General features: G+C 44.4%; 1 protein-coding gene across 1 annotated transcript in view; it reads left to right on the forward strand.

Moving 5' to 3' along the window:
- The first annotated feature begins 651 nt into the window (after positions 1-651).
- Positions 652-15,217, forward strand: part of LOC119184696 (uncharacterized) — a 233,019-nt gene continuing 218,453 nt past the window's right edge. The window contains exon 1 of the mRNA XM_075870148.1: positions 652-789. Within this exon, the coding sequence (XP_075726263.1) occupies positions 652-789 (138 nt within the window). The remainder of the gene's footprint in view (positions 790-15,217) is intronic.

A 15,217-nucleotide genomic window follows, 5' to 3' on the forward strand; every position in this document is an offset into this window, starting at 1 on the left:
CACTGGCTGTTACACGGCGTTTCGGCCGAAGATGTCCGCACGGCTTTGGCAGCGTTCGGGAAAGTTACAGAAGTGACCCGGGAACACTGGCGTGTGGAAGGAGTAAATGAGAAGAATTCGACGACCCGCACTGTTTTCATTAAGCTGAAAAGCGGTATGAAAGTCGAGGACCTGCTTCATCAGATAAGAGTCGCCAGTGAATTAGCCTTAGTGGTAGCCCCAGGTCAGCCTATGCAATGCCTGAGTTGCAGCGGAACAGGACATGTGCGTCGCGAGTGTAAGGTGCCACGGTGCTCTCGCTGCCGGCGTTTCGGGCACGGGGACGCGGAATGCGTTCGTTTGTACGCCGCAGTGACCGCGTCAGCGGAGGCCGATGATGCGTCAGAACACATTATGGACGTGACAGAACCAGAGGACGCAGCTGAAGGCTGCGGAGATCAAGTCGCAGAAAATTTGAACTGTACATCTGCAGCATCAGTAGACGAATTTACAACAGAACCTGTGGACACTCGACCAGGTTCTGCAGCTGTATCGACCGAGACAGCTGACAATGCAGTGACAGACGCAGGCTGTGAAGTAACCGGAGCGTCTGCCCGTACGTCGGTACAAGGACAAGTAGTCGATGGTGCGTCTTGTAGCGTTGGTTTCGACATGAAGATAGACGGAAACACGTGCAACGCCAGCTGCGTCTCTTGGCCTACCGGTGCCGTTCCAGCCATTAAAAGACCATTGGAAGAACCTGTGAAGACGGGAGACAAGAACAGTGCAAGTAGCGTGGAGGAACCACCGGTAAGACGCCGACTGGCAGACGCACCAACACTAGAGCAAGAGCTGGTGGCACCACGGACAAGAAAGCTGTGAACAATGCAATTCTACTGTGCAGTGAATCCGGGCGGTCGGCCGGTCCTGGAGGCGTCTAGCGTAGCGCTAGACGTGCAAGGTAAGCGCCATGCTCTGGGCCTGACTCCTCCACATGGTTGTAATGGCGCCTCAAGTATCATTTAGCTTCACCACGCTGAATGTTAGAGGCTTGGCTTCAAACAAGAAGCAAAGCCAAGTCTATCGGTTGTTATTGGAAGAAAGTCTGGATGTGCTTGCAGTGCAGGAGACGAAATTTGAAGGTGAGGAGGAGGCTGGGAGCATGGTGCTTAAGTTTACATCACGGTGTTTTCCCACTGTGAGCAAGGCCATAGGCACATCAGAGGGATGTGTTCGTTTTGTTAGAAAACTGCCAGGATTAGCCATGCAAAGTGTCTTTTCTTGCTCTTCTGGCCGAATAGTAAGATGTGATATTGTTTATTGTGGCACTGAATAGCGCATTATATGTGTTTATGCTCCAACTATTGGCCAGGAAAGATCGAGTTTTTTCCAATTAACAACACATGTGTACTGTAGGAAACTCTTATTGGTGGGAGATTTCAACTGTGTCTTGAATGAAAGCGATAGATCAAGCAGGCGCAACTTTAAAGACAGAAGCAGTGTGTCCTGGCACAGGTGATTATTGAACACGAATTAGTAGATGTAGCGGAGTGTTTGCATAGCTCCCGAGATATGAAGTATACCCACTTTCAAGGTACAAGTAATGCCCGATTGGATCGACTTTACCTTACTGCAGATGCGATAGCCCAGTGTTGCAGTTATAATGTTGTCCCTGTTTCTTTTTCTGATCACTGTCTTGTAAAATGCAATATCGGGTCAAAAAAAGAAAGGAACGCCTTTTCTTCGAAACAGTAGAAAATGAACTGTAACCTCTTAAGGGATGAGTCGTTTAGCGCATCAATTAATAAAGAAATAAGTAATATTAACATAGAGTGTACGGACAAAATAGGAGAAGATTGGGAGCTATTCAAGTGGCGAATCAAAATAAAAACAATAGAGACATCTGGCGTTTTATCTATTGAATCTAAGAAGAATGAGAAAGAGCTTAGACGAACACTTGAGAGGCTAACAGCTCTTGAATGTGAAAAACCTGGAGTAAATGGTGATGATTTGCGGAGTATCAAACAGAGGATAGAGGTATATGAGGGGGAACGCTATCGCGGAGCGCTAGTGCGAGCCAGAGCAACATCAATGACTGTGGATGATCGCCCGACGAAGCGAGCACTTGGATTAGAGAAGAGTCAAGCCAGACGAAATCGTGTAGATGCCATTGAAATCAACGGTATCGAAGTTTCAGACAATGAGAGCAAAGGACGAGCGTTTGGCAAACACTACGAAGGACTCTTCGCTGCCACGCCCATTGATTCAGAGGCATTTAAGCAGGAGTTCCTTAGCAGATTGCCGAAGTTGTCAGATGTCACCAAATCAGCTTTAGAGCTATCTATAACGCCAACGGAAGTAGAAAGGCCTATAGATAAAATGAATCCTGGTAAATCTCCGGGGCCGGACGGGCTTTGTGCTTCGTTTTATAAGGAGTTCAAAAATGAATTATACCAAGTACTTGCAGATGTCTTCAATCAAGCTTATAAACTTAATGGCCTCCCCAGGTCCTTTAGTGAAGCACATACAGTTTTGATACCTAAGACAGAACACTCGGAAAAGTTAAAATTAGTTTCTTCGTATAGACCGATATGAATAACTAATTGTGATTACAAAATTTAAATGAAAGTACTAGCACGGCGACTTCAAGGGGTAATCAAAGAATTGGTAGGACCGCACCAAACATGCGGGATTATGGGACGCTCCATTGTGACCAATATACAAATATGCGCTGCTTGCTCGAGTGTAGTGATGCCAAACAAGTAGGGTTAGCCATTCTACTGATGGATCTCGATAAAGCTTTTGATTGTGTTTCCCACAACCTTCTGTTTGCCATTATTGACCATGTCAACGTTGGTTTTGTAATCAGCGATGGAGTATCTATGGGATACCGGAACTGCACGACCCGACTGGTAATCAATAAGACGCTAGGAGATACAATTTTTTTTTATTTATTTTTTTTTTATTTTAACATACTGCAGCCCCTCTTGGGGCTATAGCAGGAGTGGGTACATCACACAAAACCGTGCATCGAACAAGTTCAATAATGAAACAAAAGCAAAAAGAAAGAAAGAAAACACAGTAACGACAAAACCAGGTGTTCGAAAGTCAACATAGAAGGAAGTGTACAGTTTTAGCGGCATGGAAAAGGGTTACATAAGATCGACCTAATATACACATCTAAGTACAAAAGTGCACTCGTACAAAGGGGGAAAGGAAACAAAGCGGTATATATACGCAGTTTACAATAGTTGTATTTTAGATGGAAATGTAAGCAAGTCAAGAGAGCGCACGTGGCCAGGCAACAAATTCCAACGCTCAATTGTTCGCGGAAAAAAGCTATATTTGAACGTGTCTGTGCGGGGATGATACGGGGAAACGTTAAGGGTGTGATTGCTTCTGGTCTGAGTGGGGCTTGCATATGTGACATATTTGTTCGATGACAGGCGATATGAACAGTGAATGATGCGGTGAAAAAAAGTTAGTGATTCAATTTCACGACGGGCAGCTAAGGTGGTTAGCTCTAGAGATACGAGGGCTGTGGTTGGTGAAAAAGCGCAGTCATACCTGCAACAGATGAATCGGATGGCTTTCTTTTGAACGGCTTCAATTTTGTTAATTTCGCCTTTTCGGTAAGGGTTCCACACGGAGCATGCGTAGTCGAGTGTCGGTCGGATTAGTGTTTTATACACCAGGAGTTTGGTGTCTTTCGGTGCTTGGCTGAGTGTGCGCCGAAGATAACCCAGTTTCTTGAGTGACTTTGTGCATACATATTCGATGTGTTTCGACCAGGATAGGTTACTTGTGAAAATAATGCCAAGATACTTATATTCTGTAACTCTTTGGAGGTTTATGTCAGCGGATGAGTACGTGAAATTAGACAGGGAACGTTTGTGAGTAAAAGACATGAATACTGTTTTGCGGAAATTTACGGACATCTGCCACGTTTTACACCACGCGCAAAACCTAGAAAACGACTCGTTTAGTTTTTGGTGACACTGCGGTGTGCTAATGGTGTCATATAGTACGCAATCGTCCGCATAAAAACGGATTTTAGAATCCGTTTTTATGCGGACGATTGCGAATTTATGCGAATTAACATAAAGCGTTCTGTCCGTCAGGGCTGCCCGCTGAGTCCCCTACTTTTAAGTTTATACATTAAATCGTTGGGCTTAGCAGTAACTCGAAACAGTTGCATTCGTGGCTTTAGATTACAAGAATCCGAAGTTAAAATTTTGGCATTTGCCGACGATGTGGCTGTTTGTTGTATCGATCAAGATAGTTTTCCCAATACAATCAGTGTGGTTAAAAGGTTCGGCAATGCAACTGGCAGTGTAGTAAACTGGGGAAAGTGTCTGGGTTTCTGGCATGGAGAGTGGTCGTCAAGACCAGACTATTTTGCCAATGTTAAATGGGTGACCACACCTGTAAAGTACCTCGTCGCCTAGACAACCTCGGCTGCCCGGGATTGCTGCGCGCGTGCAGTGGCCGCAGAGCACGGGAAAGGGACCGGCGTCTTCCTAAATGTCACTGCGTGCGCTGGCAAAAAACCCTCCCGTGTGTGTGCGTGTGGTGCGCGTGGCTTCTTGATCAGTAAAGTTTATTAGTCAGTGTTCTGATCGAAATGTGCTCTACCTGTATGTTCTGTCAGCGCTGATTATTTCGAAGATGCACCATCCTGAAGGCTGGACCTGCGGATTCATATTGTGAAGCACTTGGAAGTGAAATAGTGAGTACCGCTCTCACATTGTTTCACTCAGCGCTTTGTTATCTGCGTTAGCACGAGAATAACACCTTCAAAGAATTTTGTTTTCAAATAATTGATGACAAATCAGCATTTATTTACTTAGCGGGAATATTTGTCCGAACTGTTTCACAGGGAGGATGGAAAAGTGTGATTGGGGGCAAGCTTTTACTTTGTTTTTTTATTGTTTGGAGTACAAAGCAGTGTGAGCGTGCGCCGCTGAGGTTCAGCGAAAAATTTGGACTGATTTTCGTGGTGCCCTTTTTTAGCAGCCGTAAATAACGTGGCCCGCTTGTGATGAACATCAATCTCAGTTTACTAATTATTGCATGTGTGGGGACGGCGCCTGTTAGCTCTAAGCATCAACCGTATCTAAGACACATATGCTTGGGCATGTTGGCCGTTCATTGTTGGCCTCTTTTTTTTCTTATTGCACAAAAGACCGAGAACGGAAAACAAGGGCGTGGTGTCCATGTCGTTCTTTTCGGTTCTTTTTCGTTTTGTGCGGTAACACTACCGTGATAACTCGAGTTGATGCATCGGGTGACAACACAGCAAATTACTTCGCGTTAGGTGTGCCTGGCGAAGTTCGCCTACTTGCTAATACATTCAATTTCATTAAATTCGCCTTCACCGGTATTTTCGTTCACCCGCAACGTAGCGTGACACTGCCGACAGCCGTGCCTATGTAGCGGATCGAGCACTGAAGCTGGACTTTTGTTTGAACAGACCTTTCGTCTGTGTGTGTGGTCGAATTACCTACTTGAACAGTGCAAACGCTTTGTTGAACATAACTGCAAACGTTCGAGCACATTTTATTCAGATTGTTTCCATCATGTGTAACTTTCAAAATATTCTTGTTATTCAGAGTTTTATTGCCATCGCCTCGCTTCGGTGTTTAACTTCGCAAAGTACTTCAGATGTTAAAGGTATTTTTGCTATGCGAAGCGTATTAGTAGTTTTTTTTGTCGCACAAAAACACTTTAATGTTCCACATACTGCACGGTATCTAAGCATGTGTTGCAGCCAAAATGTAAGACGGGGCAGCATATTTATCTGGGAACACAGCACGCACAGCCACTGAACAGCCTACGCTGCATCGGGAAGGAGTTATGCTTTCTCAGCCTGCCAGCATGATTGAAACAAACAGTCCTAATTTAGCAGTATGCAATAGACATTGAGTGAAAGTTATAGGGTCACTTTATCTCAAATTTGCCAGCCAATATTGCGGCTATGGCAAATGTGTTTGAAAAAAATCATGCTGATCTAATGCATTGAAAACAGTGAACAGCTTGAATATTTCGGAGAGAAAAAAATGTTCGGTCACGTGGTCGTCTTTTAAACTTTCCAGACTGTTGTTTGAGTGTTGTTTGTGAAAAAAAATATTTTACAATTACCGCTCCATTTTTTTATTCCAAGTTTGGTACATGTTATTAAGGGGGCTTATGTAAGGTGTTCGAAACTCGGTAATATTATTTACAAAGTTTCGGCCACATACGTCTGCAAGAATTTAGCCAAAATGTGTTATGTTTGCATTTTCTAATTGCGATACTACACTTTGTATGAATATCTGAGCTGTGACTACACACTTTATAGAAACGATATTTTGATAAAAAATTATTTTTAGACATCTTAGGCTGTTAACCTCTACGAGAAAAGATCACTCATTTCACAGAATTGTTATTTTTGTCCGTATTGAGGCGCGATTTGCACCATGTGGTGGTCCAATTAAAAATCACCTTTTACCTAAATTGAAAGCAAATAAACAGTTTTTGTATGAGACTAGTTTCATCATTACAATTTCTATTTCAAGGAATAAAATAATTTTTGAATTTTCCCATCAACGGCAATGGGGAACTTCGAGGCGTCGGCTGCCGTATGACTAAATGGCAAATGGGGAACTTGGAACTTCAAAAAGTATTTAGAGGCAAAGCTCTTGAGGCCGTGGGTCGTTCCCTCCTCTGTAGTCGTACTAGTATTATGTAGCCACTTTATGAGTTGCACAATAGATAGCGTTAGTGGTTTTCACAGCATATACACGGACAAAATGATGATTCGTGGGGCGAATCGTTCGTCCGTACGTTTGTGATTTCGTCCGTTCGTCTGTGCATCCGTCCGTCCGGGCTTGTGTCGGTCTGTCCGTGAGTCCATCCGTCTTTCTGTCCGTTTATGCTTTTATGGTGGCGTCAGACTGTCTGTCCATCTTTTAGTGCATCCGGGCGGACGAACGCTACGCCCCACTCATCATTCACTCCGTGGATATGCTGTGATCTTTTTCTCAAAACATAAATTGCTATGACAAAATGTGCCACATGAAAAGAACTGTTTATTTGCTTTTGATTTAGGTACAAAGTCTATTTTAATTGAATGACCTCATGGGGCAAGTTGCGTCTCATTATAGACAAAACAACTATTTTGTGAAATTAGCGATTTTTTCTCGTAAAGTTTGACAGCTCGAGAGGTCTAAAATATTTTTCCCTCCAAGTATACCTTATGTGGATTAAATATTCACTCCTCAGATATTCATTCAAAGTGCAGTAGTGCAGTATTGATATGGAAATATGCAGATATAACACATTTTGGCTAAATTATTTGAGGCGTATGTGGTCGAAAAATAGGCTTTTTATGGCGTTTATTGCTCAGCATACCTTTTCTAGCATTTCTCAGTGCAGTGGAGCCCGTTGCCACTGAATAAGCTTGTTATGCACTCAATTCATACTTACTCATAAGAAAGCAGTTAGTTATGCAGGGTGCATACTGTATGTTGCACTGTTTATGAAATTTTGGTCATTGTTCCTTGTGTATTTATTTTAGGTTTCCAGGATTGAATTTCCTGTACAGAAAGAACAGCTTCGGACCACTTTTCTCGAAGGCATCAGTCATCTCAGCAGCTGAAGATGATTGTGCAAGCAGCAGTGACGAGCTGTGGTTTTGCAGTTAGAAGTATACCAACACTGGCAATACATAATACAACCCCAATTACACTACCTTGTCGAATGCCATCATTTTTTAATGTCGAAATTTATACTGCGAGATATATTAGGTTGTAAATGTGACTCCAGGGGCTCGCTTACTCTTTTTACGTGTTTTTTTCTATTGTATAGGTGTCAATCAACGCCATACCTCCCAGTAGTTTGCCCGACTAGCACAAATGGTTTTGAAAGTTGGGGGGATTTGTTGCATTAAAAACTATGAATATCTAGTATAGAGAGAGAAAAACATGGTCACGTGAGATATTTCAAAATTTTGCAGTATGCCATCAGAAACCTGTTTGTCATGCAGACTTGCAGTTTTTCTATAATAAAGGCAGATGTTAACATATGGCTTAATTGTTTTTGCTTCGGCGTTATGTTCGGTTGAACCTTACGCTACAGGTTACTGCTTGCACTACTGTGTGTGTGTGTGTGTGTGTGTGTGTGTGTGTGTGTGTGTGTGTGTGTGTGTGTGTGTGTGTGTGTGTGTGTGTCTTCCGCGTCCCACTTCGTCGTTTTCGGCCCAGTCTACCTACACATATATACACTGGTCTTATGCAGCTCATTCAAAACCACGGCACCTTATTTTATCAGTTGCATGCATGCAGGTGTAAGTGCAGTGGGTGGCACCAGTATCTTCCTTCTTCCCTGACAGCCACAGAAAAGGTTCATATATGCTTCTCCCTGAGAACAATTGAGGCTTGGGCCAGTTGGTGATGCCTATTTGATGGAATGAAGTGCTATGAACGGCTCTCCTACACACACAAGACTAAGCATCACCTCCTGTGTCTCTGCTTTTGTTGTGCCATTAATCGCGCTTCATTTGATCAAGTATGCTTATCCATATAACTGCCATCGTTTCAAGGGAGTTTTTAGTATCACATTCCACTCGCATGGGTGTAGCGTCATCCAACATCCATAGGTTAGGGGTGTTCATAAACACCTATTTAGGTTTCAGGGTGTTCCTAAACACCCTATAGTTCAGGGTGTTCCTAGACACACTAAAAGGGTGTTGCCCATGGGACAAAACAAATACACTTTTATGGCTGTAAAAATTTTTGAAGTGTACTTTTAGTGGTTCTGCACCATTTGCTAATGCAGGATGATATAAGTGTGCATTGAATAAATCATTTTAAGTCTGCACTTTGGCCTTTTTTATAGCACGTATACAATGGGCTATCTTGATAAGACGCCAGTGATTCAGGAGCGCTTTTTACATCTATGATCATTTACATGCCTGCCCGAAGTGAGCTTTCAAAAAATGTAGACGCCGAGACTTTTGTGCTCGTCAAGTGTGGCGATATTCTGATCTTCAAAAGTGATAGTATTACATTACTTTAGCGGTTTGTTATTTTATTGAAGAATAGTTACCCAAGCTTCTTCATGATGTATTGATTAATTTAGCTGAGATAAAGTAGATAACTTCTTAGTATAGATAACATTCTGTTGTCATGTTTCGCACGTCGTTTCCCAATAATATGACAGAGCTGTCATCAGCACATATAATAAATTCAGCGTTAGTAATTATTTGGACAATATTATTTATGCAGGTTATAAATGAAATGCTATCACTTTCGTAAGTTTTATCACTTATGTATATGTTAAAATATAAAATTATGATACCCGCAAGATGTTTCAGCGCGCGAACAAAGGAAAAGAACAGGGTAGACAGAAAGAGCGCTGACTTCCAACTAACATTATTTCACAGAGTGGCAAGAATATATACTGCTAAAAAGGGTGATAACAGAGCACGAAGGTAAAATGCACGCCTAATCTGCACATCAGTAACAAAACACGTGTGACAGGTCCTCTATTGCCTCAAAGCCCAGCTAGGTAATCACGTTCAGCCTGTGATAACGCCATCGATGATGTGCTTACACATTTATCTCCTAGCAAGTGTATTTTTTCGGCTTCAATAATTTCTCGGGTAAGCTGGTCCCTGTGCCTTGCCAATATTGAGCACTTATCAAAGAGAGGGGTGCACCTACAATCTCGGCAATGAATGCCAAGATGCCCTTGTATCACATTGTGCACATTGTTTCGGTGTTCTCGGAGACGGTCATTTATGCACCTGCCGGTTTGCCCGACATAGATGCACCCACACGTCAGTGGAATCAAGGAAACGACTCCCACTGCGCATGGGACGTAGCGCGTCCTGTGTGCGACAGAGCACGAGGCAGAATTTGCACGAGGTGCATTGACCCGTTTGCAAAGCCTCTGCAATTTTTCCGGGGCAGAAAAAACCACAAAAACGTTGGCGTCTCGAGCAATCTTTTTTGGCCTGTGTGAGCTTACCCGAGAAATTATTGAAGCCGAAAAAATACACTTGCTAGGAGATAAATGTGTAAGCACATCATCGATTGCGTTATCACAGGCTGAACGTGATTACCTAGCTGGGCTTTGAGGCAATAGAGGACCTGTCACACGTGTTTTGTTACTGATGTGCAGATTAGGCGTGCATTTTACCTTCATGCTCTGTTATCATCCTTTTTAGCAGTATATATTTTTGCCACTCTGTGAAATAAAGTTAGTTGGAAGTCAGCGCTCTTTCTGTCTACCCTGTCCTTTTCCATTGTTCGCGCGCTGAAACATCTTGCAAATATGACTACGCACCAACTAGCCCAAGTTTCCACTCTTATGATACCCGCGTTGTTTTAGAAAAGCTTCGACTTTCTGACATTAAATTAAACGTTAGTGTGGGCTGTGCGATAGCAGCTTCTGATATACACATCGTCGTAGCGTAGTGCGTTCCCCTGGTGATAAGAGTGACGTCACTGTCCTAACGTGAGCGTCGATGTTGGGTCGGACCATTAATCACCCTTTAAAGGCCAGTCTACTTGACGCGCCTCGTAAATAAGTGATATTCCTACAATAAAATATTGGTAAACAAAGGCTGTTTGCCATGGAGTGGACGTTTCGAATAGTATACTCTTGACTTCTTGAAGGCTGCAACCCCATTACTCGAGTTACTCAATGACGTTGATACACCTGGTAACACTTGACTCGAAGCAACAATTTGGACATATGAAGCTACCCGTTCACTGATTCGCACCAACTTTATTCCCACAGTGCGTGGGAAGGGCCGTTTCTACAAGCGGTGAAGTTATGGCGACGCAGGCTTTTAACCGCAATGGTGATCGATGAACGCTGATGTTGCATTCCAGAAATTTACATCTTCTATCGACGCTTCCTTTCTCTCCACCTCGACCATAGCGAGAAGAAATGAACCCGTCGTGATGAAGCTTTATTCCCACTAACGGGGAACCCTCGCTGGTCACGCCTATTCTGCGCGATGAGAAACAAGCTGCCGTCAAATGTTCCTTCTGAGGATTAATCCCCGGCCACCAGTAACGAGCAATGGGCTCGCAGAAAACAAACACGCAGGCGTGATTCGCATTGGGCGATTAACACTTTCAGTTTGTAGAGTGCTAGGGCTACGCCGCGATAAATATTGATTATTCATCTGTTGCCTCTAATCGTAGAACTTGACAGCCGATTACCTTATCTGATGCCCACATACCACGAAGCTATATTTAATGGCCTAAATATCGTCCGATAATCTCGAGTCTGCGTATCGCCATTCCTGCGGCGCACTGTGGTACATACATACATACATACATACATACATACATACTTACATACATACCTACATACATGCATACATACATACATACATACATACATACATACATACATACATACATACATGCATACATACATACATACATACATACATACATACATACATACATACATACATACATACATACATACATACATACATCTGGCGCGGAGCATATCCCTTCCTGTAATTGTACGCTCGGCACTCGAATGACCTCTATCTATATAAGGCAAAGAGAGAGACGAAGGACAGGCGTTATCCATCCAAGTGTGCACGGCTTCGGCAAGCAACAGCAACGACAAGCTCGTTGCGCCTGCAGTCAGAGCTGGCCTCCGTGCCGTGGCGAGTAGAACAATCATACTCGCCCTTTCACCGCCGTGTGCACCAGTAGGCTTGTTCTTTGCAGTGATGCTGCCGGCTGCTTGAGTTTAATAATAGGTTAGACACTCCCTACACTGCCGAAATGTGGTGACATGCCGCATGTCTCATATTCTTGTGTTGATCTCTTTCTTTCGTATCAACATGTACGCTCATGGCAAATTTGTGTTTCTGTTCAGGGTTACATTATTACCTGCAGCAAGAAATATACAAGCTTTACGGCGTGATCAAATTAAACACAGAGTTTTCTTAGGTGGATCAAGTGTTCTCTTGAAGCACTAAGCAATGTTTTTGCACTGTCATTTATACAAGACGACAGTGCGAGAAACACTTCTTTAAAACCGACGCGTATTGCAGACGATAAAATAAATTCCATTAATGACGTCACCTGAGCGTCATTTGTAGCTTAGCGACAAGTCCCACAATTAGATATTATGCACCATGAATATGTAGAAGAGTCATTAAAACATAACAGCATGCTACTTTATAAAACCTTTCTACTGCAACTACTCAGTCCTTGTATTTTAAATGTGTGGCGTGTGTTGTCTATATGTGATTAGCTCCAGACTTTAGGAAAAGAAAATAGGAGGAAAATAACGGCAGGGTGGTTAACCAGTCTATAAGCAGCCGGTTTGCTACCCTGTGCATGGGAGGGGGATGCGGGAGATGAAACTTAACGCGTTTCACAGTCGTGCCGCAGTGGTCTAGTGGCTAAGGTACTTGGCTGATGACACGCAGACGCAGTATCGAATCCCGGGTGCGGCGGCTGCATTTTTTATGGAGGCGAAAATGCTGTCGGCCCGTGTGATCAGATTTTGGTGCACTTTAAAGAACACCAGGTGGTCAAAATTGTCCGGAGCCCTCCACTACGGCGTCCCTCATATTCATATGGTGGTTTTGGGACGTTAAACCCCACATATCAATCAATCAACGTGCTTCATAGGTGGCGCCCGGGTGGTCAATCGCTAATACACACACGCATGCGCTGAAGCATAAACACACAATTCACATTCATGACACACACTAGGGCATATATACGTACATGCATACACTCACACACATGAGCACGCCGGGAAATTTTGCAAAAGTATCCGCACAACTGACCACTTGCACTGAGCACTAGCGCTTTTTTTCCTCTTCTGAATATCTCGAGTAAGAATTACGGAGCGTTGCAACACCGGTTATGTCTTCCCGTCCGCGCAAACGAGCGACAAATGAACGTGGCCCTTCGAGCTGCCTAAATTCGCACGCGCCCTCTGCCGAGCGGGCTTCGAAGGTGTTCTTCGCTGTGTGTTTGATGGTGGCCACCGATTCTCCCGAAGCGCTGTGTATGCGAGAGTGGGCGCGACGAAGGGTGCGAGTGCGGCGTCCGCTTCGAGAAGGTGCAAGTGCACGCGTCATGCTACGTGCAGCCCCGTCCGCTTCGACATCGGTATTGGCCATCGGGCACGCACGCACAGACAGTGCTCGTTGTTTGCTGGAGGAGGGAAAATGAAGGCGCCGCGCACGACGTGCACAGGGCCTGCTCAGCTGTTTCGTGCCGGTTTTTGGTTTGTTTTGCGACGCGCGCTTTCTTGGGCGAGTGCACGTGAGTGTTGGGCGTGCGGCACTCGGCGTTGCTTTAGATCGCCCGAGACGGGGTGCTATTGAAGGACCGAGGTGGCGTCGACAGGTGAAGCGCAAACAAGCCGTAACGAGTGGGGTGGCGGTGATGCTGTTGGCGCTGTGTACCCATGATTCGTGTATGTGTGATAACGCGAATGGAGTAGACGTACGCGGTGCTTCTTCGTCGCGTGGGGAAGAGGGCGCTGAACCACAGTGAGCGATACTGATGACGATCCGGCCACGAATGTTTTCCAAAGGCACTACGCACATCGCTTGCGCATAATCGGCTTTTGCTTGTTCATACATAATCGGACGCTATATAAGAAGGCTTGCACAGACGTCACTGAAACAGCCACGTTGGAGTGCCGGCATGGGGCAACGAGAACGCTGCGTTGTCACGCTAATGTTATCAGTAAATAGTCTGCTGGTTTCTTAGGTATATTTTCACAGAGACCCTATGACAGTTCTGGTCAAGTGGTTCCAGATGAATTAACGCGTGATTCATATAAGCCTCAATGTTAATGTTCTTTTGTGCGTCTATGAAATCGCGTGCAAGCTATTGATTAATAGCAGATTGTGGCGGAGCTCGCTGACCGAGCCACAACGCCTGGACGATAACTATGACGACCACGCAGAGATTAACCTCAAATGTATGGCTAAGTGATTGTTGATTACTTGGTATCGATTCGCCGACTGATAACGGCAGCAAATAAACTCAATTTCGGCCACTGGTTCGAGAAAAAAAACCTCTGCCTGCATGTAGGGCAGACGCCATGTGGAAGTGTCTAGTGATAAACGATGTGTGTTAACACTTGAATCGGAGTACACAGCCCTAGAGCTGTATCTGTGTTATGTAATACGGCTGTTTCATTGTACTGTTGCGTCATCTTGGTGGTATTCATATATCGCACCAATCGCCGTTCTTATTGTAGTACATTCTAGGCGCGATGTGGTACCTCAGCTTAGCAACCTCAGGCGGTGACCATTGCAGCACGAACAGCCTGCCGTGCCCGGCTCGCATGCACCACACACTCAATTCGTCGCGCGAAAAAAAAAAAAGAGGTGGGCAGCTGAACGACATTTGTGGACTTCGACTTTACACTTTCACAACCACAGTCACCTTGATTTGTGGGCGCAGGTTCGCTCTTAAGAAGCGAACTTTAGCCACTCCTGTGTTCTGAACACTGCTACAATATGATAAAATGTGAGTAGCAGGTAGATGTATGCAGCAAAATGGTACGTAATGCAATGTGCTTATAAATGTGGTGCTACTCCGTTTGCTGCGCATGCTTTGTCACGTACACCGCGACGGCGCACGTGCTAGCTGAGCGAACCTGGCTTGTTGCGAAGTGTGTTCGCATTGCCAGGCTACGCATTCAAAAGAATCGCATCACGGAATCAGATGATGTTGACACAATTACGGAGGCTTCGCTTCCTTCGCCAATGATTATGTATCCTTCTTCTGTGTACTAGGAATGTGCGTTCAAAGCCTGCTTCGCCGTTTTGATTTTGATCCTAATGTCGTTGAATCTTTCCACTAGTAAGCCTTCGCTGTGGTGTTGCGTACGCTTATCTTTAGATAAAACGCTCGCTGTAGTCCCTTATATCATGTATGCGCGCAGACTTCCGAATTCGCCCATTGGAAGTAGTGCGAATCCTTGAAACTTTCCTTTTGCTCGTTGTAGCCGATAAGTAACTGCCCTAGTCGATTAGCAACTATAGTCTCACGCTGCTAAGCACAGAGGTAGTGGCTTGATATATGAAGGCCAAGATTGTTTTCAATAATCCTGAAGGATACCCGGTATAGTGTTGTAGTCAACGGGTTTTTCGATGTTGAAGCTCAAGTTTATGATGATATCACCGAAATACAAGTGACGTGATTCATAAGTATAACAGAAAAGGGTCCCCAAGTAAGCA

Source organism: Rhipicephalus microplus, chromosome 7, assembly GCF_043290135.1.
Source record: "Rhipicephalus microplus isolate Deutch F79 chromosome 7, USDA_Rmic, whole genome shotgun sequence".
Lineage (NCBI taxonomy): Eukaryota > Metazoa > Arthropoda > Arachnida > Ixodida > Ixodidae > Rhipicephalus > Rhipicephalus microplus.